The sequence below is a fragment of the Dipodomys merriami genome, unplaced genomic scaffold (genome assembly GCF_024711535.1).
Source record: "Dipodomys merriami isolate MVZ:Mamm:240054 unplaced genomic scaffold, mDipMer1.0.p SCAF_143, whole genome shotgun sequence".
Taxonomy (NCBI): Eukaryota; Metazoa; Chordata; class Mammalia; order Rodentia; family Heteromyidae; genus Dipodomys; species Dipodomys merriami.
In genome coordinates, this window is record NW_027202749.1 from 1,897,367 (window position 1) to 1,923,466 (window position 26,100).

Below are 26,100 nucleotides of genomic sequence, written 5' to 3' on the forward strand. Positions count from 1 at the left end.
AGACAGGTGCCCATGGAGATCCCGAAGGTCAGAGGACTACAGGATGGCACGTTCACACAGGAAGAAAATAGCTCCCATCCCTCCTGGATGTGAAGGAGTGTCCGGCCTCATTAGGGGGTGGGAGTGGACTGTGGGAGCACAGCATGGCAGGAGGCGTGCAGAGGCCGGCAGAGGCACGCCGCTACAGACAGCTGGGTAGGATGCAGTGGGCAGGCTGGCCGCTGGGGTGCATAGCTCTGGACTTGCGGTTGGGCTGGATGTGCGGTGAGGCTGTCCCCACTGCAGACAGGCCAAGCATGACATCTGACTCCTGTTCTCAGCTGCGTGAACGTTCACAGCCAGCAGCACGTGCTGGTGATGTGTGCCACCGCGTTCTACCTAATCGAGAACTATCCTCTAGATGTGGGGCCGGAGTTTTCTGCATCTATAATACAGGTAGGCAGCTTCTACCGGGCCTCTTCTGAAGAGGGGAGGCATGGCTGCACCAGTCAGTGGCGAGAATGAACCTTTCCTCGTGTCCAGATGTGTGGAGTGATGCTGACCGGCAGCGAGGACTCCACCCCGTCCACCATTTACCACTGCGCCTTGCGCGGCCTGGAGCGCCTCCTGCTGTCGGAGCAGCTCTCCCGGCTGGACACAGAGTCCCTGGTCAAGCTGAGTGTGGACAGGGTGAACGTGCACAGCCCGCACCGGGCCATGGCAGCGCTCGGCCTGATGCTCACCTGCATGTACACAGGTGAGCTCCTGCACCCTGGGGACACGAGGCTGGGTCCCTTTGGCATGGCATCTGTAGTGTTAAGACTTGGGAGAGATTTTGAGCTGAGCTCACACCACGGGGTCTGGCTGCAGCCCTGTGGCTGAGCTGGGGGTTGGGCTGGCTTCTGGCTTCCCGGGACCACCTCTGGTGATGTGGTAAGCTCTGTATGAGGTGTGGTCTGCAGAGCCTCTTAGGCCTCAACTTGGAGCACCTTCATTTCAGGAAAGGAGAAAGCCAGTCCAGGCAGAGCCTCGGACCCCAGCCCTGCAGCCCCAGATAGTGAGTCCGTGATCGTCGCTATGGAGCGCGTGTCTGTTCTCTTCGACAGGTAAGAAATTCAGGTTGCTCTGTCGCCCTGTGCTGCCTGCCACTGTGCTCATTTGCTCATCTTCTTGGCACCCTGATCCTGATCCAGGCCCGGCCCAGCCCGGCCTGGCCTGGGGAATCTCGTGTGATAGGTTGTCTTTGGGCCCAGAACATGGGAGTGTAGGGCTGACTCCACGGCAGCCTCTCCTAGAGACCTGTGGGACGGGTGTAGGTGTGTGTCCCATTCACGCTCGCTGCCTTATGTGAAGAGAGGTAGAAGCAAGTTCCTTCCTACCCTCGGGGCCTGTGGGCTGGAGCACAGGGCACCTAACAGCTTTGTTGGGAAAGGCTCCAGCAAAGGCAAAGGTCAGAACAAACAGAAACATCTTTGAGAGCCGTGGCAGGTATGTGGGGCCTTCCACCCTGCACACCTGTCTGTCTCCGTTCTGGAGAGCGTCGGGAGCCACACCAAGTGTCTCCTCAAGGACAAGGCCCAGTCTTTCATCCTCAGGTCTGTTAGGCCGATGGGAGTCCATCAGGCCTGTCCCTAGAGCACACCCCAAGATCTTCTTCACCTGTGTCCTCTCTGGCCAGAGAAAGTATTCTAGACACCAGCCTGTTTCTATGTTGACTCTTTTTTTTTTTTTTTTGTCGGCCGTGGGGCTTGAACTCTGGGCCTGGGCGCTGTCCCTCAGCTCTTCAGCTCAAGGCGAGCGCTCTACCACTTGAGCTACAGCGCCACTTCCGGTTTTCTGGTGGTTTATTGGAGATAGGAGTCTCACGGTCTCTCCTGCCCGGGCTGGCTTTGAACCGCGATCCTCAGATCTCAGCCTCCTGAGTAGCTAGGATTACAGGCGTGAGCCACCAGCGCCCGGCTTATGTTGACTCTGAAGATGTCAGTCTTGCAGCCACTTTCCAGTGCACACACGATAGAGCGCTGCCTGTGAGCAGGCTTGGAGTTGGGCACGTGCCAGTGCGTAGCCAGGCCACTGCCCTAACGGAGTTCATGGTTCAGTGCTCGGCGCGGCCCCTCAACCCCAGGGCCCTCGGGGATCCTGCTGGGGCCCCGGGGAGGACTGTTGGGCACAGTCTGCGGGCGGGCACACTCGGGCTCACTGTAAGGAGGCACAGCCGTGTGCTGCGCCACTCTGCACTTCTCCGCCTTGCACTGCACTCATAGGCACACAGTGTCTTCCCACGCTCAGAATTCAGGGTCTGTGAGAGATGAGTCGGCAAGAGAACCGTCAGGTTTTTGAGAACAAGAAAAGGCCTCAGTTGGTAGCAGGGCTACCAGGCACTGGGACATGGGGTGTTGAAAATTTCATGGAGGGGCTGGGAAGGGGGCTCAGTGGTAGAGTACTTGCCTTACAATAATGGGCATATAAGCAAAAAAAGCCTGGAAGTGGCGCTGTGGCTCAAGTGGTAGAGCGCTTGCTTTGAGCTGAAGAGCTGAGGGACAGCTCCTGGACCTTGAGTTTAAGCCCCATGACCAACCAAAGGAAAGAAAAAAAAAAGTTCATCGAACTAGATGCTGGTGGGTCACATCTGTAATCCTAGCCGTTTGAGAGGTCAGCCTGGACTAAAATAACCTACCTCAAAATAACCAGAGCAAACAGGCTGGAGACACGGCTCAAATGGTAGAGTGCCTGCCTAGCAGGTCCTCAGTTGAAACCCTAATACCACTAAAATGAAGGAGGGAAGGAAGGAAGAGAAGGAAGAGAGAGGAGCTGGGGGAGGAGTCCATAGCGTACTTGGACCTGGAAAATGTGTTCTCTGATGTCACCCAATGCTATTCCTGCTGGCTTTTTTTCTAGTACTTTCACATCCCTCTTTGTGATCCATCCCACAAGGGGTGGGAAGTCCCAGGTCTGCCCAGCACACTGACGGCCTTCACCTCTCCAGTGAGGAGAGCAGAGGGAGGGCCAGAATGTCACAATTTGTTCTCAAGACCTCATACTGTACTGTGGCCTGAGCCCCATGGGAAACATCCCTGCAGGGCAGCCCTGGGCGGGGCCCAGGGCGATGCTCTGACCCGATGCCTCCCTTCCAGGATCAGGAAGGGGTTTCCTTGTGAAGCCAGGGTGGTGGCAAGGATCCTGCCTCAGTTCCTGGACGACTTCTTCCCGCCCCAGGATGTCATGAACAAAGTCATCGGAGAGTTTCTATCCAGCCAGCAGCCGTACCCGCAGTTCATGGCCACCGTGGTGCACAAGGTACAGGCGACTGGGTAGGGAAGGAGCAGTGGTGGAGCTGGCTCCAGGTCTCCACTGGCTTCGCCGCCCGCCAGGGCCATCCAGTCCTAACCAGCAGCAGCTCAGGCCCCAGCCGGTGTGCGCGGCCCCGCTTAGCTGTGTCTCTCCTCCCTAGGTGTTCCAGACTCTGCACAGCGCGGGACAGTCATCGATGGTCCGGGACTGGGTTATGCTGTCCCTGTCCAACTTCACGCAGAGAACGCCTGTCGCCATGGCCATGTGGAGCCTCTCCTGCTTTTTTGTCAGCGCGTCTACCAGCTTCTGGGTTTCAGCCATGTATCCTTTCCTGTGCTCACCTCCTGCCAGCCCTTGCCTGCTCTGTTGGCATTAGGTTCAGATGTTGTTTTGTTGTTTGTTTGTTTGTGTGGGGCCTGAACTCTGGGCCTGGGCGCTGTCCCTCAGCTCTTCAGCTCAAGGCGAGCGCTCTACCACTTTGAGCCACAGCACCACATCCGGCTTTTTTCTTTTTGCTTATGTGGTGCTGAGGAATCGAACCCAGGGCCTCAGGCATGCAAGGCAAGCGCCCTACCACTGAGCCACCTTCCCAGCCCCTGTTGTTTGTTTTTTAATTGAGGTACAGAGGGGTTCCAGTTACATAAGGTGATGAGTACAGTCCTTTCTGAACAGTGTCATCTCCTCCTTCATTTTCTCCCAGTATCAGGTTTCGCTGAAGGTTTTAAAACCTAACATTTTAGACCCCCACAGCATCAAGGTGATGCTTGCCCAGTCCCAAAGACATAAAATATGGACAGGACACAAAACAGAAGGGCCAGCCATTTGCCAGCCAGGCTTCGAGGAGGGAGGTCTGGGGGGGGGGGGCGCTGCAGTGTGGCAGCCGTGTTGGTTAGGGTTAGTGGCTGGTGGAGGAGGGGCGGCTCAGGTCAGCCCCTGGCCCTGCGGTGGTCCATCCACTAGCATGCTCTGCCCCCTGGCTTTCTTCCCAGTGCTGCTTCTCATTAGCGTGTGTCATTGTGCCATGGCCGCCTCCCAGGGAAAGTCCTCAGTGAAGAGCCAGCTCCTGCCCCACAGTGCTGCCAGCTAGGAGCTCCCGGCTTAGTACCCCTCCCCTCAGCAGACCACAAGAGGCTCTGCTCAGAGTGGCTGCGGCAGTGCCGACAGCTCGGCCCTGCCTTCCCTTGTGCTGGCCAGACCAGCAAGCAGCCACACGCGGCCTTCCCTGCACTGAGCCGGGGCGCGGGGCTCCCAGCTACCAGCACTGTGTCAGGTAAGTGCTGCCGTGTGGGAGAGCTGGGCTGCAGGGAGAGGGGCATAGGTGCTGGTGTTCCTGCAGCCCGCCAGCCTGCGCACAGGGCTCCCCAGGGAGCCCCTCCCCACCCTTGCCAGCATTCTCCCTTGACTCCTCGCCAGCCTTCCACACCTCATCAGCAGGATGGGCAAGCTGGAGCAGGTGGATGTGAACCTTTTCTGCCTGGTTGCCACAGACTTCTACAGACACCAGATAGAGGAGGAGTTTGATCGCAGGGCCTTCCAGTCTGTGTTTGAAGTGGTAGCCACACCAGGAGGCCCGTATCATCGGCTACTTACGTGTTTGCGAAATGTCCATAAGGTCACCGCCTGCTGAGCACCTGTGGCAGGATGGCTTAGTAGCTGCAGGAGCCAGAGCCGGGAGCCTGGACCGAGCGTGCAAGCACACGCCTGCCTCACCTCAGGCTTCCGCTTGCATTGTTGGGGGGCAGCTAGCAGTGTGGGATAACTCATAGCAGCAGTGCTCTGCAGCGGCGACGGCGGCCATGCAGGGAATGTGCGTGTCGGGGGTGGAGCTTGCGTCCTGCGTCCTGGCCCTGCTGTCTCTGGTGCCAGTCCCAGTCAGTGGGGTGTGCGTCCTTCGAGTGCTCACCAGGCGGCAGCTGCCCTGGGGCAGGAGTCTTGGTTCTGAGCCCTCCTGTCCCGCAGGCAGACTCCCACCAGCCCAGTGGGCTGGCACACGTTCGCGTCTCCTGAACAGGGTACGCCTGGTGCACCGGTGTCCGCACACAGACGCTGTGGTGTGCAGCCAGCTGGGGCTAGGGTGCCAGGCGCCTAGCTCCTGTCTCCTGTTCTCTGTTGTTCTCAGGACTTAAAAATTATCTGTAAGTAAAGAGATTAATTTTAAATGTAACTCTTCCTATGCCCGTGTAAAGTGTGTGATTTGCAAGGCCTGTGCTGCATGTGATCACGTCCCTGGAGGTGGGAGGGCCCCAGGCTGCCACGCCCCCTCCAGCTGCTCCGTCCGCTCAGCCGGTGCCTCCTGTAGCATCCTAATACCTGGTGGCACGTCTCCCTTTTTTATGCATTCACATTTACTTAGAATGTAGACAGAGGTTGCCGTCGGGTGCCCACAGCAGAAACCCTTCCTCCCTTCCTCGGGCTGGCTCCAGGGGCGGCGAAGACCTGCTGTCCGCCGTCCGGGTCTGCGCGCACTGCAGCACTCCTCTCGCTGTCAGGAAGGGCGGCCGTGAGCGGTCTCTAGCGCCCAGAAATGTTGGTTCTGATAACTAGTTCTGAGCTGACTCCAGGTGGTGGTCTCCATGGAGCTGGCCAGCAGTGTTGAATACACCATCCCTTGCCTGTTCTGCACAGTGGGTCCAAATAGGTACCTGACCGGCAGCCCCAGGGTGTCACTGTGCTCTACTTTGCCTAGGCTTCTGTTAGTCAAGAACAAAGCATAGTGTTCCAGTAAGTGGTAAGGGTAAACTCCCAACACCTCCTCTTTCCCTTCCTTTCCCAGCTCTGCGCCTACCCAGGCCTTTCAGCCCAGAGATCTGCATCAGAGCCCACAAAGGGGCTCCATCTCAGACAGGGCGAGACGGCAAGGAGGAGAGGGGTCTGTGGCAGCTGAGCTCAGCTCAGGGACCGCTCTGCGAGCCCATCAGAGCTCCCTGGAGTGCCCCTGTAAATGAAGATGAACCCAGGACAGAAAGGCTTTCTCTGATTTCTTGGCTTGAGTTGGAAGTTCTGCTTACTGTCTGACTTGGTGGTAGGACAGTCACTGCCTCCCTGCACCCTGGAGGCTAGCCTGCATGGTTGGTGACCTGTATGCTAGTTAGCCCAGTGGTTGATGTTTCAGGGTTTACCTTGGTACATGATGATTCAGTACTATTTTCCAAAGGAGAGAGCTTTTAGTTAACTGCTTGTCAGTCTTGTCAATGTTTCAACTGCCCAAGACCCTTGCACTCCCTTGGGGGGAGAGGGGAGGTGGGGACAGCCAGAATGCAGAGTTGCCCACTGTGCTCATGGGGGGGGGCACAGGGAGGGGACTCCCCACTGCAGCCCCACTGCTGAGTCTTTTGCCAGTCCCGGCAGGGGCCTCCCAAGCTGACCTGAGCAGAGAAGAGGCTCTGAGTTTGAGGAGGACCTTGCGGGTTTTAGTGAGAAGTAAGGAGGTCACCAGCTCTCTCGCTTATCCAGGACTCCTGCTTCTCATCCCAGCTTTCCCCATGAATGCCTGCTGGGAGTGTTTGTGGACTACCGCCCCACACCCAGCTTGTTCCAACAGGCCAGATGCTGCTCCAGGCTGTGTGCTTACATGTGAGAAATAACCCTGTGAGTGCACAGTGTGGAGCCGTGCCCTTCGGGGTCCTGTCCTGGGCTCGGCTTGGTTCTGTTGGCTCTGATAGCCCTTCTTGGTGGGGACGTCAACCCAAAGACCTGCCCTGTGTTCGAGATGTACATGAGTTCCCGTGTCTAATCGTGTAAGGTGTGCGCATGTGCAAGCACACACGAATCTATTTGTATACACACACACACACACTTGAAGACAGATGTGCCAGGCCTCTGGACGCACCTGTGTGGTTCCTGGCACTGAACTGAGATCCGCCATGGAACGTTGGCTGGGTGACCCAAGCACCTGAGGAGCGGAACTCAACAGAGAAGGGGCCCGCCGCCAGGGAGCCCGCAGGAAGCGGCGTCATCTGGTCAACTCCGCAGAAGGACCGGAGACTTTATCAAGTTCCTCCAAATGTATGGATTCTGAAATTTCATTGAAAATACCGCTTTTGGTGGTCAGTTTTTTGGTGTGTGTGGGGAGGTAAGGTTATTTTTGTTTCCTGCTGGTACTATCAGGAAAGATTTTACTGAAACCAGGGTAGAATTATCTGGCAATGCACTTAAGCATGTTTCTTCTCCAAAAATGTGCCTCCCTTTCTCTGCTGGCTCTGCTGGCCTATGTAGGTGACTTCCCAGCTGTCAAGTGTCCTTTTTTGCTCTTGTTTCTGCCTGCACCTGCACCCCTCAGGAGGGAAGGCACCGGAAGGCACACAGGGACTTCTTGGGGAGCCTCCGGTGCCTGCCCACCACGGAGCCCGGCTGGGCTGGGTCTTACACAGCAATACCTTGGCTCGTGGCCACCTGGCGGTCTGGGACTAGCCAGGTGTTTGTGGAGGTGGAAGGTACTTTCTTCTTGCCACCCACAAGCTTCCTCCTGGCAGACATCCCCGCGTGGACTTCAGTCTCTCCCTACTGGGACTGTCGCCGGCACTGCCCATACTCGGGGTCCTCGAGCCGCCCAGGGTCAGTGCAGAAGACACGGAGAGCTGTTGAGGCTGAGCAGAAGCTGCCCAAACAGACTTGTGACAACTGAAGGGGGCCTAGAAGGGCCAGGCAGGGCCTGACAAACTTGGGCGTGTGGGGACAGAGTTGTGCTGCGAGCTGGCTGGGCGTCGTGGTGCTGGGGATGTGCCCGCCCAGCTGTGGCCATGGTGGAGGCCCCGTGCGCACTGCCGCTGTGAGCCGTGCACGCGCGCATGCACGCGCAGGCAGCAGCGCCGGGAGCAGGCCATCGGCTCCCCGGAGTCAGCAGGGCCAGGATGGGCGAGTCCCGGAGCCCAGGCCTGGCTGTCCACTTCCAAGAGGAAGGACTGACATGAGATGTATATTTAGTTGTTTGTTTTTTTTTAAACTGCTGCAGACACTGTACAGACAAATTAAAGGAACAATTAATCACCGGTGGTACTGTGTGAGGCATGCTCTGCGCGGACACCTCCCCGCGGTGGTACTGTGTGAGGCGTGCTTTGCTCGCACACCTCAGCCAGCCACAGCAGGGGCAGTGATGAAGGTAGGAACCTGGGCCTGGCCGGGCCAGGGGGCTGCCTCTGCCTCCGTCTCTGGCAGATGGCACTGGCAGAGCTCTGATGACATTGGAAGCTCACTGGGCCAGGCCTTGGCTATGGCCTTGTTTCTGCCTCCACAGTGGCTCCCAGGCTCTGGACACAGCACAGGGTTGGCTTTGGAGGCCCTGTATGGCCTCTCTGGCCCCCTTCCTAACTACTGGCCCCCGTGTGCCTGACCCAGTCCCATCTCCACCCCCAACACTGGCCTTCCCACCTTCAGCCTGTGCTGGCCACGGTGCCTGCCCTATCCCTTGCAGCTTGTAGGTCCTTCCTGTCCAGATGCTCTGTTCATCTCGGTGCCTTCCTAGGCCCCTCCCCAGAGCTTGGTGCTCAGGGTCGTAGCCTCCGGCCCTGCATTCGGTGCGCACTTGCTGAATGCCTGCTGTTTGCAGCTAACTGGAGGGAGATGTCACGGTTCCCCAGAGGCGCTGGCCCTGTGGGTGAGGCCAGGAGAGGCCTGCAGCCTCCTCAGGTTCTGTGAGGTCCAGGCTGTGATCTAAGCATCCCATCCTCTCCCTGTCAGTGGCCCTACCACATGTGCATTTGGTGGGGGGCAGGCGGGAGGTCACTAAACTCCTGGACCCCCAGCGGCCCCGCCCTTTGGAACTCGCTGAGCTCAGATCACTAGTGGAACGAAGCACCCCTCGCCCTGGTTCAGGTGTGGACAGCAGACCTTTGACACGCCTGCCGAATGGGGCCAACTGGATGAGAGAGGGGCAGGCCCCCTGGTGTAGGCTGGCAGCGTGCCCCACTGGCTCCAGCAGCCACACAGGGCCAGAGCGGGCTTGGAGGCAGGTGGCTAGGCCCCTCTTCTCCCACCACCCCCTGGGACGGACACTCCTGCCGGCAGCGGCTTTTATGTCTTCCTTCTGAAAGCATTCTGAAGCACCTTCCCAAAGGAAGCGCCTAACCGCATGGGGTGAGGGTGGCGGCCAGTGTGAGGTGAGTGCCCACGCCAGCTCTGGGTGTCTTGGAGCTGCCGGGAGCACTGGTTACCGGATTCGAAAGGCTCTCAGGCAGCGCAGTGAGGCACCAAGGAATTCTCCAGGGACCTGAGTGAGCCCAGCGCTGGCGTGGCCACCTTCCTGAAGCGCGTCAGGACTGCCGGCCTGTGCTTCCTGCAGAGCAGGCGTTCGGGCCATGCCAGACCCATGTGGCCAGTGGGTCAGGGCAGCCTGTCAGCCAAGACAGGGCTAAAAGTTCGGGGTCTTGGGTCAGAAGGATGGCAGCCCCCAGCGTACGAGCTAGACCCCCAAGTCCCCTGCTGTCCACCCAGGACCCTTCCCAGCCCCCCAGGGGTGGTTTGCCTCTCCCATGCAGTTCTAGTTTCTGAGCTGTTCTAGGTCACCTGGACTTGGCCCTGCTACCTCTGGCCATTGCTCACTTGTACACTCTGACAGGTGTGTGTTGACACACATGCACAGGTATGTGTGTATACATGTTGGCACACGCACTGGTACATGCGTGCTTCCAGGCCTTCCAGACTGTTCTCCAGCCTCCAAATTCCTCCCCTGAGCCCAGGCTTGGCGGACAGCCACCTGCTCCAGAATGCGCCTGGCACCCGGCGTGCTGTCCGTGTTCTGTCCTGGGCCTTGTGCTCCTGAGCCTGGCCCAGCCCAGGCAGAGCAGGTGCCACAAATGCTGAGTGAGGTGGGCCGCATTGGGCTAAGCCTCGTGATTGAGGGAGCACTGAGACCCAAGAACACAGCAAGTCCGCCCGGCCCCGGGCCTCGGCTCCCGCTCTGGGCTGACTGCTCCCTCTCCCTGCAGGTGCTGCCGGGCACCCACCCTGGGCCCGTCCCACAGCGACTGAGGTCCCAGCAGGCCATGCAGCTGTGCCAAGGTATGGAGGGCACCCCTTGGGACAGGCACAGGTCCCTAGGCGGGGGCACTGGCTTGGCCAATCCAGTATGTTCCTGTTATTGGAGGCCCAGGTGAAGGCTCTGCTTAAGAGGAGCCCCCACCCTGGGCGGTCCCTGTTCTAAGGCTCCAGTGTACCCCAAAGCTGAGAAGAGAAGGTAGGAACCTAGCCACACCTCTGCAGGTGCTGCTGGGGTTGGGAGGGGGCATGGGGCGGCCCTTGCTGGTTACACTGCCACCAAACTCGGGCAGGCAGGGGTACTGGCGCTTCCCTTAGGAACATCTGGCTACGGGAACCCAAGCGCCAGTAGTGCCATCCACCATCGGCAGCTGTCCCCTGCCAGGGCCTCATGCCAGCTCAAGCCCTGAGAGGATTTGTGGAAGGGGTTGGGTGGGGCCGAGGGGCCTCCATGGCTCCCCCAGGATGCTGGAGGAGCTGTGCTGGGGGTTGGTGGTCCCCCTCAGCCCTGTGGTCCCCATGCTGAGGCTAGGGGCTGTGGTGAGGCTGGACTCCGAGGCTGTTTGTCTCTCCGTGCGTGCGGGGGCCAATTCCACATGACTGCGAAGGCCAGGGGGCCGGTCCCCAGCCTCCCTCCGCAGCGTCCACTCCCGTGCCAGAGGAGCAGGGGCTTTCTGGAGAAAGGGGCCCTCTAAGCACCCTGCACATGTTCCTCCGAGCTCAGAGAGCCAGGCCCAGGCCCCACACTGGACACTAGAGGGCGGCGGGGAGCTGGCAGGCCAGCAGCAGGACCAAAGACTGCCCGTAGCACAGTGGAATCGAGGGGGCCATCACAAGCGCCCTAAGTACAGCAGCCGTGAGCATCTGGAGGGGGCTGCATGCCTGGGTGGTGGGTACATATCCCCGAGTCCCTCCCCCCAGAGCCAGATAAGGGGCGCCACCAGGCGTGGGGGTGAATGGCAAGGCCAGTGAGCCCTCCGGGGGCTGCCACGGACACCTGCTGTCCCCCAGACACTTCCATGAGGCTTCCTCCCCACGCCACATGCTGCAGCCAGACTGGGCAGCTCCTGGGTCAGCTGCTGTTGCTTATGGGCCCCGTGTGCTCCTTTCTCCAAGGGCGCAGCTCCTCCTCCCTTTGGTCAAGTCCAAGACGGACAGTCGCTCGCCATTCCCTTGCTGAGCTGGGGGACATGGGCTTTAGCAGGCCTGTCGATGGTGTACTGGCCCGCCGGGGCCTTGGGCTCCATGGACTCTTGTTTGAGTTTTACCTTTTAAATGTTAGTCATGGCTGGAAATGTGCCTCAGTGGTAGACTGCTTTCCTAGCATGCATGAAGCCCTGGGTTTGATTCCTCAGCACCACATACACAGAAAAAGCCAGAAGTAGTGCTGAGCTCAAGTGGTAGAGCGCCAGCCTTGAGCACTGAGAGGCACAAGGACCGTGCCCAGGCCCTGAGTTCAAGCTCCAGACTGGCAAAAATTAAGTGTTGGCTATGGATGCCCTGAAGCAAGCCTTCCCCTTGGAAGACCCTCCATGGCGCGCTCCTGCCGGCCTGGCTCCCATGGACGCCTGGGGTGCGGGCCTTGCCCAGCCCTGCAGAGGCAGGCGTCCCGTGCCCAGCCCGGCCCTCGGCCCACCTTGGGTGCTGTGTCCCCTGCACAGCCTTGTGGTCGTGGCTCTGCAGGAGCTCCCTGCACGCCCCACCTGGCCCTAGTGTACTGCCGGGGTGTCCAGCGCTTCCCATGAGTTTTCTTAGGCTTTTCCCAGTTTTCCCGAGGGCTCTTCCTCATCTCCGCACGGTGCTTGTTTCCACCACCAGTGCAGGGCTCCTGCCCCTGCCTGTGCCCGAGGGGAGGACTTGGCCCCCGCTGGCCTGAACTGCGTACAGGGCCGGGGCTGGGCTCTGGCTAGCCTGGTTCCCTGTATCCACATGACCTGAGGCTCAGGGTGCTCAGTGGGTGGGGCCGATGAGGGGAGCAGGGCCTTAAGAGTTCGTGCTATCAGAGTGGCCTGAGGGGCCCCCTCAGGCCAGCCTGGTGGGGTCTTCTGGGAAGAGTGAGGGACCCCACAGCACCAGCAGCCCCCTCGTCAGGGCAGCCATAGGCTCCTCTGGACCAATCTGCCCATCCTCTCTGTGGCTCGGCTTGCCCTGTCCCAGCTCCCTGGCCTGCGTGAGCCAGGTGAGGTGAGATGTGGGGTGTCACGAGGCCTCAGGGAAGCCTGCTGGGCCCACGGAGCGGCTGTCCCAGGGGCTGTGAGGCCCAAGGACCAGCCGGGTGAGAGGAAGAGGGAGCTGGGCTGCAGGTGGGGCCCGGCCGGTTCCTGCAATATTGATGGCCCGTCAGTGCGGCCCTGATTCCTGTGCTTTCAGTTAAAAGGTTTCTGTTGTTGTAGCTTATGCCGTTGCTCTGTTGCTATGGAAACGTGACATCAAAATGACGTTTCCCGTTTAAAAGCTTTTAACTAAATTCCTGCCTGTCAGATGTAGGCCCCATTTTGAGCGTGGAGCTGCCTCGAGCGAGCGAGCGAGGGAGCAAGCGCACTGCCTCCGCCCATGGTGCGCTGGCCGGGCCTGGGGCCTCACCTGAGCACCGTCCTTCACCCCGCAGGGGCCTCCAGCATGGCGGCCGCCGAGGTGCCCAGCTACCTTGTGTCTCCTCCGACGGAGAAGCACCGGCGGGCCCGCAACTGGACGGACGCCGAGATGCGCGGCCTCATGCTCGTCTGGGAGGAGTTCTTCGAGGAGCTCAAACAGACGAAGCGCAACGCCAAGGTATATGAGAAGATGGCCAGCAAGCTCTTCGAGATGACCGGCGAGCGCCGTCTGGGCGAAGAGATCAAGATCAAAATCACCAACATGACCTTCCAGTACAGGTGGGTGAGGGACGGCGGCAGGAGAAGGCTGCGCTCGCCTGCTCCTGGCCACCTCGGACCCCGGGTCACCAGGGGTCCATGGGTGAGATGGCCTCGTCTGACCGTGTGTGCGGCCTGCCCTTGGAGAGGCCGGGAAATGGAGGCCCAGCAAGAGCAGGAGCCTGGTCAGGAACTCCCGGGTGGGAGTGCTGGGTGGCTGTCGTCTTCCTGGGTCTGGGGCTGATGCTTGGTGTGACCGAGATGGCGTCCTTTCCCATACAACGCTTCAGGGGGTAACATTGCCCAGGCGGGAGCTGCAGGCCGCCAGCCAGGCTGGGCCCCGCCCGCCACGGTCCCTGAGCTCAGCAGCGTCAGGCCCCCCCGTAGAGATAGGCAGAGCGAGCCAGAGGGAGAAGGCTCGGCTCCCAGGCCTGGCTGGCCCGGTCTGGAACTTTGAACAGCATCTGAGCTAGGCCCAGGGTGGGTGAAGGGAACATTGGGGGCTGACCCCATGCCCAGCTCAGGGGTAGAGCCTGGCTCTGGCCCTGGGGACTCCTGGTTTGGGGATCTCTAGATCTTCCCTTAACTTTTCCTGTGGCTCGTGCCAGGACAGCTGTTCCCTGCCCCACAGCAGGGGCCTGTGTGCCCAGGGCCCCTCTGCCACCAGCATCGTGACCCCACACGCAAACCACCATGCACGGCCCGGCCGTGAAGGTGATCCGGAAGGGATCATAGGCAGGTTAGGGGTCGTGGATGGTCAGGGTTATGAACTGGGGGGCATGGGGTGAAGGTTACAGGAGGGTTGAAGGTCATGGTGTAGAAGTGAGGCACGTGGTAGGAGCTGAAGGCAGACGGCACTGGGCCCACGAGAGGCCTGTCCAGGCTGCTCAGAGGCCTTGGGTCCCCAGCTGGCAGGCGCCACCCCGGCCTCACAAGGTGCTGTGTAGACACTTGCCTGAGAGCATGGCCACAGAGGAAGGAGCTCCACGCCCCTCTCAGGGAGACGCCAGCCCAGGGGGGGCCGGACAAGGCAGGAGGGGAGTCCCTGCTCAGGGCCCGGCCTCCTGGGAGCCAGGCAGGTCTCCTGGGGCCTGGAAAGTCCCTCAGGCCCTGAGACCCCATTTCCACGTGTGTTGATTTTAGGAGGGGTCTGAAGCCTGTCTGTATCGTCTGACCCTCACACCCTCCCCTGGTCAGCCTGACAGGAGCTACTGAGCAGAACTGCCATTAATTTGAACCTTCCGCGGGTGGCGTGAGGGCTGGGGCACGGCTGCTGTCCAGCGATGGACAGGCACGTGGGGACGGCCGCCCGGCGCTGCTCTGCCTGGCTCCCTGTCGTCTGGGCCCTGGCCCCAGCACCCAGTGAGGATCGGCCTGCACCGTTTCCCCACCTCCCTTCTAACTCAGTTCCTCAGTGGTGGCCTGGGCGTGCTCCAGTTGGCGCCTGGCTGAGTTATTCATTATTTATCCAGAAAGCCTTCTTCAGCGTCCCAGGGGAGGGATTCTGTCTCCAGCCCTGGAGATGGAGTCTGAGAGCCCAGGAGGCCCCGGGGACGGGGTTCAACAGCCACTGTGGTCTAGGCGTGCACACACTTCTATCAGCCGTGTTTACCAAGGGGAAAACTGAGGTCCAGATAGGGAGAGCGTCTTGCCACACAGACCTTAAGAGCGTCTTAAGATGACGCTGTGATTGGGTGAACAGTTTCTATCCCAGCCTCTCCACTGCATATTTTTCTTCCAGAACTCTTTGTATAGGAAGGTTATCATACTAACCATGGGACATAGTTTTTTGGAACACCACTTGGGCCTCTGTGCTGAAGATGACGGGGTGGCCAGCAGAGGTGGAGGAGGCAGATGGGGGAGGAGGAGGAGGGGTAGCTGTGGGGGAGCGGGGGTGGGGGGCTGATGGAATGCCAGGTGTGAGGTTCACCTTCCCCACGCCCTTCCCAGGGTGGTCGGACACACCTCCACTGTCAGGAGTACAGCTGCTGCCCCGTGGGCCTCGTCCACGTGGTGGGAGGAGCCCCAGGCCTTGCCGGCTCCCCACAGCCAGCCCCTCCACCTGTGGCCTGGTGGAGTCAGCGGCCCTGCTCCTCCGCTGTGCCTGTTTGCTGGCAGCTGTCCATGCAGGATCTAGCCGTGGAGACAGGTGACTGTGAGGCCAGGGCCGGGCCTGGGCCCGGCCTGCCCTCAGCTCTCTCCTAGGAGAGAGCACTGGCAGGCACTGGGAGACCCCGTCTGTTAGGCAGAGGTCCCCACCCACCCTGGCTTGTGGCCTGTACCCTGGCTGGCCACAGCCAGCCACCCTGAGGCCTCCCTTCCTGTGCAGAGAGGGTGGGGCGCAGGCCTGGGCCTTGGCCCAACCCCGGGCACAAATGCACTGTGCTGACTGTTGGCAGGGGGCCGGAGTAGAGCGAAGCATGGGGCGTGTGCCCGGATGTCCAGTGTGCGGTCGGGATCTGGGTCCTGCCCAGGCCGATGGGGTCCCAGCGGCAGGTCAGGACCCAGGCTGGCTCCCGTAGGCTCAGCCAGCAGCAACACTGAAACTAGCGTGCTCTTGGCTAGGCGCTGAGCATGGATGAATTCCATCTTGTGAGGGGCTTACTCTTTCATCCCCATTTTAATGATGTGAAAGTGGAGGCTCAGAGAGGTTAATGAACCTGCCCAAGGTCATACAACAAAGTAGCGTGGACCAGATTCAGCCTCAGTGCTGTGGACACTGTGGCCTGTGCTCCTGTGATTCTGTTTTGTTACAATGCCTTCTGACCCTGTGTATAATACACCATCTAGTCACGGCATTTCATTACTGCTGGTACACATGTGAAAAGCAGTGTGCACGCACTGCAGCATCTAGAACCCGAAAGCAGCGGGTCCCTGCCCCCGAAGACACCCTTATGTTGGCTGTGTTGCCTTGCTAACAGGAGGCTGCTCAGGTCCCAGTGCCCCCCACCCCCATCCTGCTGTCCCGGGCCCCCGAGCTGGCTGTGGAGGCTCCTGCCGTGCTGGCACACACCTCACCCTGGGGTCCTGGAGCCTGGCGACCCCTCTGCCCAGGGGCCAGGCGGGACGGGCTGCACTAGCTGTTTCTCACCCTTGGCTCTTGTGTCTCTCGTTTCAGGAAATTAAAATGCATGACAGATAGCGAGTCCGTCCCACCGGACTGGCCCTATTACCTAGCCATTGATAGGATTCTGGCCAAGGTCCCCGAGTCCTGTGAGGGCAAACTTCCGGATGGCCAGCAGCCGGGGCCCTCCACGTCCCAGACCGAGGCGTCTCTGTCGCCGTCTGCTAAGTCTACCCCTCTGTACTTACCGTATACCCAGTGCTCCTACGAAGGCCGCTTTGAGGACGATGGCTCCGACAGCTCCTCCAGCTTACTGTCCCTTAAGTTCAGGTAGTGTGTCTTTCTTCTTCTCGCCACCCGGGTGCCCCGCCCGCCCGCCCGCCCGGGCTTTAGTGCCCCCAGGCCCAAGGGGCTCCTTAGCTGCATGGAAAGTTCCTTGACCTCTCTGCCTCAGTCTCCCTTCTGTTAGGTGGGGATGAACCAGTATTTCCCCAGAGGGTGGCTGGCAACTTCCAGCCCGCCCGCCCCCCTGGGGCCTGCCGGGGGGGGGGGCCTTCCCCTCCCTCCACAGCATGGAGGAGGGGCTGGGCTGCACCTCCAGAGCGGTGGCGCCCCCACCCCATCTTCCCACGCTTGGGCAGCGGAGAGCCAGAGCGCGTGCACGAGAGGCACCCTGGGGTGCAGGGCTGGCCAGCCAGCTTAGCAGGCGCTTCTGAGGCAGGGACACACACAGTGGGCCTTCACGCTAAAATAGGAGTTGACGAGCTTTGAGGAGACTGGGAAGAGTATGGCTTTGAGTCACGATCTTCAGTTCTGGGGAGCCGAGGTGGGGGAGGCGTCCGTGTCGGGGGACCCTCGGCCGACATGCCACCGCCCGTTGCCTCCCACTGGAGACTTCTCACGGAAGGGCCCAGACGCAAACGGGGTGGGATTTATGGCCAATTGTTCTCTGGATGGCTGAGTTGGGTTCCCAGGCTCAGCTGCCCGAGGCACAGGCAGAGCTGGGGAGGGCGCCACTGTCCCTAGGCGGGCTGCCCACTCGGCTCAGGCGGGCGGGCGTGGGGTAGGCTCTCAGCAAGGGTCACTGGACGCCTGCCACCCCAGCTACGGGCTCCACGGGCAGCCGGGCCCGTGCTCTTCCACCTCCCACTTCTGCCGGAGCTCCGGGCCCTGGGAGGAGCCTGTGGGCTGTGTCACCCACCCCCCCACCTCCAGGTCCCATCTCCAGCTGCAGGGAGACCAAGGGCTCGGATCCCAGGCCCTTCCTCCCAGTGCCTGTTTCCTCATCTGCCCAAGGCTAGCTGGGCCTCGCTGGGCCGGGCCTCCCCGGGGAGCACCAAGCGCCACACACACAGCTGCCCCCGTGTCCCGGGCTGGCCTGTCCACCCCGAGTCTGCTGAGGCCAGGCCCCCCCAAGCCCAGGGGCTGGGGCATCTTGGGCCACTGTGCCTCTTCGTGCCCCCAGAGCGCAGGATGCGGACTGTCCCTGGGTCAGCAGTGCCCAGGCCCCGCTGCCTGCTTCCTGTCAGGGCAGGGCCGTGGCTCCAGGGCCTCATCGGGTCAGCAGAGCGAAAGGGCAGGGGCGGGGGGAGGGAAGGGGCGTCGTGAGGCCCCGGGTGCCCCAGGCTGTGAGCCGCGCTCCACAGCCGCTGCTGTCCTGGCCCCACAGGTCAGAGGAGCGGCCAGTGAAGAAGCGCAAGGTGCAGAGCTGCCACCTGCAGAGGAAGAAGCTGCGGCTGCTGGAGGCCATGCTGGAGGAGCAGCGCCGGCTGAGCCGCGCCATGGAGGAGACGTGCCGCGAGGTGCGCCGCGTGCTGGACCAGCAGAACATCCTGCAGGTGCAGAGTCTGCAGCTGCAGGAGCGCATGATGAGCCTGCTCGAGAAGATCATCGCCAAGTCCAACGTCTAGGCCTGGCGGCAGCGGCGGCGGCGGGCACCTGCGGCCCGTCATCTGGCTCACTGGGCACAGCGCCCGCTCTCCCAGGCAGGGCCCCGAGAGACGGCCAGCCGAAGCAGGCCTCACGGGCTGCTCCTCCTACAAATGCCCCTCCCAGGGGCTCTGTGAGGACCCATCAGGCCCTGGGAGCCAGGGTCCCATCTCCAGCATGAACGCCCTTCCTCAGGCCCAGGCCAAGGCCTCCAGGATCGCTCCTTGTCAGAATGTTCTGCAGTCTGCTCATCATCAGAGTAACGGGCAGGGGGACTGGGAGCTTTTGATGGTGAACGTGTCCTTCCGGCACAGCCTGAAGGCCTAGTGGCGGCATCTGTGCCGAGGGGCAGCGTCAGCCTGTGAGTGGACATAGGTTGGCGTCCAGGAACACACACTGCCAAAGGGGGCACCCGTGTCCCCCCACCCAGGGCCCACTGCATCAGCCCTAACATCGCCTCTGTCTTGGCACACCCCCACAGGCCCCTGCTGCCTTCTGGGGGCCCTTGGCACTGCAGCCGGACCTGCCCCCCCCCGAGGGGTAGCGCCAGTGCCAGTGGCATGCCACCTGCTGCCCACACACCTGAATCCTCCGGCCCCAGAGACAGACACGGTTCCTGGCCTGAGACTCCCCTCAGTGGAGCCAGACAGTGCAGAAACCATAGCAGACCATGCTCCGTGCTAGGTGATGTGGGGAATCGGCTGGAGGGAAGATGGAGCCAGATGTGGAGCTGGGAAGAGCAGTGCACTCAGGGAACAGCCAATGCAAACACCCGCAAAGCCGGAGGACACCGGGCAAGGCCCAGGAGCAGCAAGGGGGCTGCCACCCGCGGCCAGCACCCAGGGCCGTGTGCCTGCAGGGAGGAGGAGAGACAGACCCTGTGAAAAAATGATTACTACGTAGCTGTAAAAGGAAGTTTCAGTTGCAGACGTCAGGTGATGAGTAGTACACTGCATCTTGCTCAACCCTATTCCTTCCATCCCCCCCCCCGCTTCCCTTCTCGACCCCTGCTGCCCCCCGAGTGTGTGGTTCCGTTCTCGCCTGGTGTACGTTGGGTGTAGCCTTCCAGGGAGGAGCTTGGCTGGGTTTGCCCCGGCGGCAGTGGCTGTGCGTCCTGCGTCCCCTCGCGTGTCCTCGGCAAGTACTGAGAGCCCCCAGCTGGGTTCATCCTGTCGCTGGCCAGGGCTTGGCTTTTGCCACCGGAGCCGCACGAGAGGCTGGGACTGGGCACATCCCACGAATGGCGTCCAGCTTGACTGGTGCCCTGGACGGTGGGTCCGAGCGGCGGTGTGGTGCCATGTTTCCCCTTCCTGCTGCTGGGGGTGGGGGGTGCCCTGTGCTGGGATGAGAGTGGTGTAAACCCCCGTGGACGGTCACTCGCGCCACTTGCAGGAGAGTGGCAGGGGCTCTGCCAGGTGTGGGACCGTGGTGCCCCATGTGTGGGGCGGGGCGGGGCGGGGCGGGGCGTTGCGTGCAGCCCAGAGGCAGCAACACGCACGGTCCGCTTGATCCTCTAGCCCCTGGTGGTCAGGACTGTCCCGACCCCAAGTGCTGTGGCCAGAGATGGCCCTGCTGGAGGCAGTGGGCCGCTTGGGTCCCGGAGCGCGTGGCCCCGCTGCTGTGGAGGCCGCGGCCCCGCCTCTGGTTTCTAGCTGCCCTGACACGTCTGCGCCCCGAGCCAGCAAGAGCCAGCAAGCCTTGGGCACTGTGGACCGTTGTGGGCTGGTGCAAGTGCTCCAACTCCCTCCTGAACAGTAGTGGGGTGACCCCCGAATGATGGAGGATTCCAACATTTGTAGTGTTGGGGGAGTCTGCTTGTAGCTCAGGTAAACCACATTTAAGAATTCTTTTGAGCCGGGCGCTGGTGGCTCACACCTGTCATCCTAGCTACTCAGGAGGCTGAGATCTGAGGATCACGGTTCAAAGCCAGCCCGGGCAGGAAAGTCCATGAGACTCTTATCTCCAATAAACCACTAGAAAACTGGACGGTGGTACTGTGGATCAAGCGGTAGAGTGCTCGCCTTGAGCTGAAGAGCTGAGGGATAGTGCCCAAGTTCAAGCCCCACAACCGACCAAAAAAAATTCTCTTAATTTGGGGTGCTAGCTGTGGGTGCCCAGTAACCTGCCTGTCCCCGGCTTCTAACTGCCGCGGCTAATTGACCTGGAAGTGTCCACATCTCTGCCGGAGGCCAGCTCCCAGGCTACAGGAGGAATGACAGGGCTGGGCGGGGAGTCCAGAGGCCTGGGGAGGTGACAGGCAGGTTCTCAGTTGTGTGGTGACATCTTTAGACTTTTCTGGGTGCTAGAACCTTCCGCCTGTGTCCTTGGGGCATCAGCTCACACTGGGGGTGTACCCCCCCTTTCTGTGGTAGAATGGAATCTAAGGCCAGGCGGGACTCAGCCATCAAAACACATGCGGTTGGTGATGTCCCCTTGTGCTGATGACTGTGATTTGTCCCTCCATGGCTGGTCCATTTAAGGAGAAAAGTGACTCTGAGTAAATGCTGAGAGACTTGATAAGGCTTCCACAGATGGCATATCAACACTGACAACTAAAATCAGGAGCCAGGCAACTGTGCTCACTTCTACCTTACTATTTCATGTTGTTTTGATATTTACACAAATGCATTGATAAGTTAAAAAAAAATAAAAAAATCAGGATTAAAGATGAAGAGACAAAATTCCCTTGTTTTCAGATTATGTTTTTATAGGCCTGGAAAACCAAGTATACAAAAAAACAAGAGCTCTTTAAGCCAGTTTATTCATACTAAAAATGAAAATGAAGCCAGGTATGATAACTCATGCTTACAATCCCAGCTACTCCAGAGGCAGATGTAAATCGTGGTCTGAAAACAATCTGGGCAAAAAGTTAGTGGGGCCTATGTGAAAAATAACTAAAGCAACAAGAGCCGAGTTTCAGCCTCGCAAATGACACCCAAAAGAGATGAGGCATAAAGAGATGGCCCACACGGAGCTGTGATTGAAAGCAATAGCGTTATCTGCGGATGCGTCTAACCACAGAAGCCAAGGAGCGACCGTGAAAGACGCAAGGCTGGCCAACGATCTCCTGAACCCAGTAACTTTATGTACCTAATTCCAACATTCTTGACAATGTATGTTTTTGTTTTGAAATGGACAAAATCATGTTTAAATTCTTGTGAGGAAAGAATGAAGCTGAAGACCTGGGAAGCCACAGCTCACCTCCCAACTATGAAACACACCGCTGGAGACTGGGTGCAGCACCTGCGCACTGAGACCCCGAGCCTGCGCACTGAGACACCCCCCCACCCCGAGCCTGCGCACTGAGACACCCCCCACCCCGAGCCCGCGCACTGAGACACCCCCCACCCCGAGCCTGCGCACTGAGACACCCCCAAGCCTGCACACTGAGACACCCCCCCACCCCGAGCCTGCGCACTGAGACACCCCCACCCCGAGCCCGCGCACTGAGACACCCCCACCCCGAGCCCGCGCACTGAGACACCCCCCACCCCGAGCCTGCGCACTGAGACACCCCCACCCCGAGCCTGCGCACTGAGACACCCCCAAGCCTGCGCACTGAGACACCACCCCCACCCCGAGCCTGCGCACTGAGACACCCCCACCCCGAGCCTGCGCACTGAGACACCCCCAAGCCTGCGCACTGAGACACCACCCCCACCCCGAGCCTGCGCACTGAGACACCCCCACCCCGAGCCTGCGCACTGAGACACTACCCCCACCCCGAGCCCACGCACTGAGACACCCCCACCCCGACCCTGCGCACTGAGACACCCCCAAGCCTGCGCACTGAGACACCTCCCCCCCAAACCTGCACACTGAGACCCCCGTGGACGGAGACCCCCGTGAGCACACGTGCGGCTGCGCACCGGGACCCCAGCCGGGGCTGGCTGGAGACTAGCCTCGGGGCCTGCTAAGTGCGCCCGGAAAGTCGCAGGTGGGCATCGGATTGGCCAACCGTGGGCCGCCTCCTGCCCGTCAGGCCGCGCACTCACGGGCAAGGCTTGGGCAAACTTCCAGCTCCCAGTGTCAACAACCAGCAGAATACTTACTAGAAATTGAACTCTGGACATTTGGAAAGTATTTATTCCTTTCAAAACAGTAAACCCAGTCTGTGTTAATACTCCTCACGATTGCAGAGCCGTGAGAAGCGTGGCGTTGGCTGGCAGCATTGCAGATCTCGGGCTTCAGAGTCTTCCCCCAGGAGCCCCGGGCCTGTGGTCTGCTCTGCGCCTCTTGTTCTGGCCACAAAGTGTGGGAATGGGGCTGGGAAATGGCTCCCGTGGACGTGTACCTGGAGAAGAAAGGACCACTTCAGTAACTTCCCAGATCATCCTGTTCTGACTCTGCCCTGCCCAAGCACAGGAGTGTCTTTGCACGCTGGTGCTGGTTTTGATGCTGGTTCTGAGGGATGGGGTCCCAGGGCTTGGGCTGTCTGCTGGGAAGTGCTCTGCCACAGAGCTGCTCCTCCAGCCCTGGTCTTGTTTTTAAGCTTAGTTGTGAGCCAGGCACTGGGGGCGTGGCTCATGCCTGTGGTTCTAGCTCCTCAGAAGGCTGAGGTCTAAGGCTCAAAGTTCAAAGCCAGCCTTGGCAGGAGGTCTGTGAGACTTGGATCTCCCATTAACCACCAGAAAAGCTGAAGTGGAGCTGTGGCTCAAGTGGTAGAGCGCCAGCCTCCAGCAATAATGCGCTTGGTCATTCTACTGCCTCTTCCAGGACATTTGCAAGAACAATGCATTTTTTCGTGTGTAGTCAGGCGGACAGACGAGGCCGACTGCCTGGGCTCTGGCCCCCGCCGAGGGCTCATGGGCTATCCTTCCGCCAGCAAGCTGCACAGCAGAATGTTGCTTCAGATCATTGGAGGAGTTGCACGCTGTGTGCCCAGTGACCCTCAGGGTCCACAGCCCTATCTGAGAGGCGTGTGTGGGAACCCGCCTTGCAGCCTGGCCCAGGCCACCGCTGGGAGGCATCCAGGGTGGAGTGGGGCCGGGAGAGCCCCCCTTCCAGGAGCTCGCCCCCCCCCGGCACCCCCCTGCCCTGTGGCCTGGTGCACCTCCTCCCTCAGCCATCCCACACAGCGCATAGCTGGGACGGGCTGGACAGTGCACAGAGTCCGCAGCCGTTTTGTGAGGTAGGAGAGAAATAGCTTTGAGTAAAAGAGCAGAACTGGGCTGGAGTTCACATTTTGAGACGAGATAAGAGATAAGTAAACATAACTGAAATGCAGCAAGATAGGTAGCGCCACTAAGATGCTTCATCCCTAAGTCTACTTCATCATCAGGAGCGGTGCTCAGCCCCCAGCCCCCCCTCCCCGGCTCGGAGGCTGCAGTGGCTGAGGGTGCAGCGGGCCGGGTGTCCCCGAGGCCCGCTTAGCAGCTTAGCGCCGTCCCCCGAATCCCGCCCTACAGCCTCCCTGCTAACGGCTCTCCATTCACAGTCCTGCAGGGCCCAGTTCTCCATTCACAGTCCTGCAGGGCCAGCTGCCAGCAGCCTGTGCCCCCGAGGGGAAGCAAGCCAGCCAGCCACTCCCAGCAGCAGAGGACGGAGCAGGTGCACGGTTCTTGGTCCTGGGCCACACCTGCGCAGGTGCAGCCCTGGGAGGCTGGGCCTGCAGGGGGAGGGGGGACAGGACACCAGAGTTTATTTATCGGACCTCGACAGCTGGTGGTCTGGGTGAACTCCGGACACGCTCCCCGACACAGCCTGCGGACGGCCATCGGTGTCAGTGATCTTCTGTAAAACTAAAGGCTGCTTTTGTTCTGGGCAGGAATATTCTCAGTTAAATCCAGCCACATGTCCGTTCCAGGCTAGGAAGTCAAGCCAGACATCTAAGGCAGTTGCTGCAGAATCTGATGAACACTTAGAACAAAAAAAAACAAAAAAGCAAAGGAACTGGAGGTGTGACTCAAGTGATAGAGCGTCACCCATGAGTGGGGAAAAAAGCCATGTGAGAGACTGAGGCCCTGAGTTCGAGCTCTGGTACCACCCTAGCCCCTAAAGCAGCAAGTATGTGGGATTTTTTTTTGGTCAGTCATGGGGCTTGAACTCTGGGCCTGGGCGCTGTCCCTCAGCTCTTCAGCTCAAGGCTAGTGCTCTACCACTTGAGCCACAGCACCACTTCCAGTTTTCTGGTGGTTTATTGGAGATAAAGAGTCTCATGGACTTTCCTGCCCTGGCTGGCTTTGAACCGTGATCTTCAGATCTCAGCCTCCTGAGTAGCTAGGATTACAGGCATGCCCACTGGTGCCCCACTAGGTGGGATTTTTGTTGTTGTTGCCATTTCTCCATACTCTGTACAGAAAGAGTGAGGTGGAGCTGTCTGCCCAGCAACCTCAAGGGAAAAGTCTGGTTATACCCAGAGCTAGTGGGCGGATGTGGCTTCTCTATAAGAGAGAAAATCCCAAACCAGACCAGTGTTATTCTCCCATTTGCAGCCAAACACAATATTAAACAGAGAAGTTGGTGGCAGGAAGAAAAGGAGATGCTGAAGTGGCAGTCGGGTCCTGGGGTGGGTGGGCTGTGGGCCCGTGGGGCCAGCTGGTGGCTGGAGGCGGTGGCTGTGTACCTGCTGTGTTCTCCAGCCCTGGGCAGCAACCCGCAGGGCAGTAGCGGGAGGGGCGGGCGTGGCAGGAAAAGCACTCCAAGTTCCACCCTGCGATTGGTCCCCTGCTGGCCACTTTCAGCCAAAGGGACGGCAGGCTGAGCTGCTGGCCTACAAGCGGGGTGGTGGTTCAGACCGCGTGGCTGTGGGGGTGTCATCTGCCTGCCCGCCCCTGAGCCCGGTGGCTGGGCTGGGCCCCCCAGCTTCGGGGTCCCCCAAGGTCCAGTCCATGGACACAGGCCAGGGATCCCAGCAAAGCTGGGGACCAATGACCCCCCCCCACGCACCCCAGCCCCGAGGAGGTAGTCATCAGACTCCAGCCTGCTCAAGGGGCTGGGGGGGCGGGGCTGGGAGAACCCCGCCCGTAACATTCGGCGCTTTAGGAGCCCATAGGGTGTGGCGCAAGCCTGGACCTCAGGACAGGAAGGATCCGGGCCACGGGGCAGCCAGGGCCTCTGCCTCAGGGTGGAGCTCCTGCCTCCCGCCGGCCCTCCACTGGCTGCGACCCAGGCTCAGTGGCAGGGGGTCCGGGGTGCACGCACCCTGACAGGGGAAGAGGCCAGGATGTACGGAGACGCCAGGGAGGGCGTCCAAGCGTTCTCACCTGCCGTGGAGACTGGAGGGAGGGGCTGGCAGGGTGGATCCCTGCTCCCCTCCCCCAGTGCCCATCACCAGCCACCCTTCATACCTCCCTCAGAGCCAGCTTCTGTCAGCATCTGGAAGGTGCTCTGTGGTGTCCTACCTGCTTGTGTGTGTGCCTTGATCCTCCCTATTAACGCTGAATCTCCCCTCGGACTTGCCCCAGCCTCTGGGGGGTGAGAGGGCAGGGGAGGGGGGCTGGCGGGGGAGGGGGCTTCTCCCTAGCGGCCACCTGCTCCCAGAGCTACTGGTGCTCGAAATTTAGATTCTGACGCATGCCTGAGCCCCACTCTCATTAAAAAAAAAAAAAAAAAAAAGCCTTTGTCTTTTCAAAGCACTTTCAAGAGACTTTCCAAGTTGGGCTCGGGACTGAGCGCCGCCCCAGGGGCCCAGCTGGCATCGTCGGCAATTATCATTAAATTACAGGGACAATTTTAATTTCACAATAATTAGAAATATCAACTGCAGCCCAAGCCTTCCAAACTAATGGAATTTTAATGGGCAGCTGCTTAGGTTACAGCCAAGAATAGAAACGTTCCACCCAGGTGGCTGGGACCAGGGCCCTGAGGAGGGGGGGGAGAGGAGGAGGGGGAGGAGGGGGGAGGAGATGGAGGGGAGGAGGAGGAGAAGGGGGGAGGAGGGGGGCCTGGGGGAGGCCTGGGAGGCCGCCCAGGCCCAACCCCCTACAGCTACCCTGAGTGGTGGGAAATGGGGCTGCCTGTCAGGTGGAGAGCCACACCCCAGATTCCATACACACTCCCTCCTGAAGATGC

General features: G+C 60.2%; 2 protein-coding genes across 3 annotated transcripts in view; both read left to right on the plus strand.

Annotated features, from left to right (window-relative positions):
* Window positions 1-8,262, plus strand: part of Htt (huntingtin) — a 122,788-nt gene extending 114,526 nt beyond the window's left edge. For both annotated transcript variants that reach the window (XM_070021755.1, XM_070021756.1), the window contains exons 62-67: window positions 321-435; window positions 523-736; window positions 980-1,085; window positions 3,114-3,276; window positions 3,431-3,591; window positions 4,684-8,262. In XM_070021755.1, the coding sequence (XP_069877856.1) occupies window positions 321-435; window positions 523-736; window positions 980-1,085; window positions 3,114-3,276; window positions 3,431-3,591; window positions 4,684-4,897 (973 nt within the window). In that variant the 3' untranslated portion in view covers window positions 4,898-8,262. The remainder of the gene's footprint in view (window positions 1-320; window positions 436-522; window positions 737-979; window positions 1,086-3,113; window positions 3,277-3,430; window positions 3,592-4,683) is intronic.
* Window positions 8,263-12,795: 4,533 nt separating this feature from the next.
* Msantd1 (Myb/SANT DNA binding domain containing 1) lies at window positions 12,796-18,068 on the plus strand. The gene is made up of 2 exons (XM_070021604.1): window positions 12,796-13,115; window positions 17,828-18,068. The coding sequence occupies exons 1-2, from the start codon at window positions 12,796-12,798 to the stop codon at window positions 18,066-18,068; spliced, it is 561 nt and encodes a 186-aa protein (XP_069877705.1).
* Window positions 18,069-26,100: the final 8,032 nt, after the last annotated feature.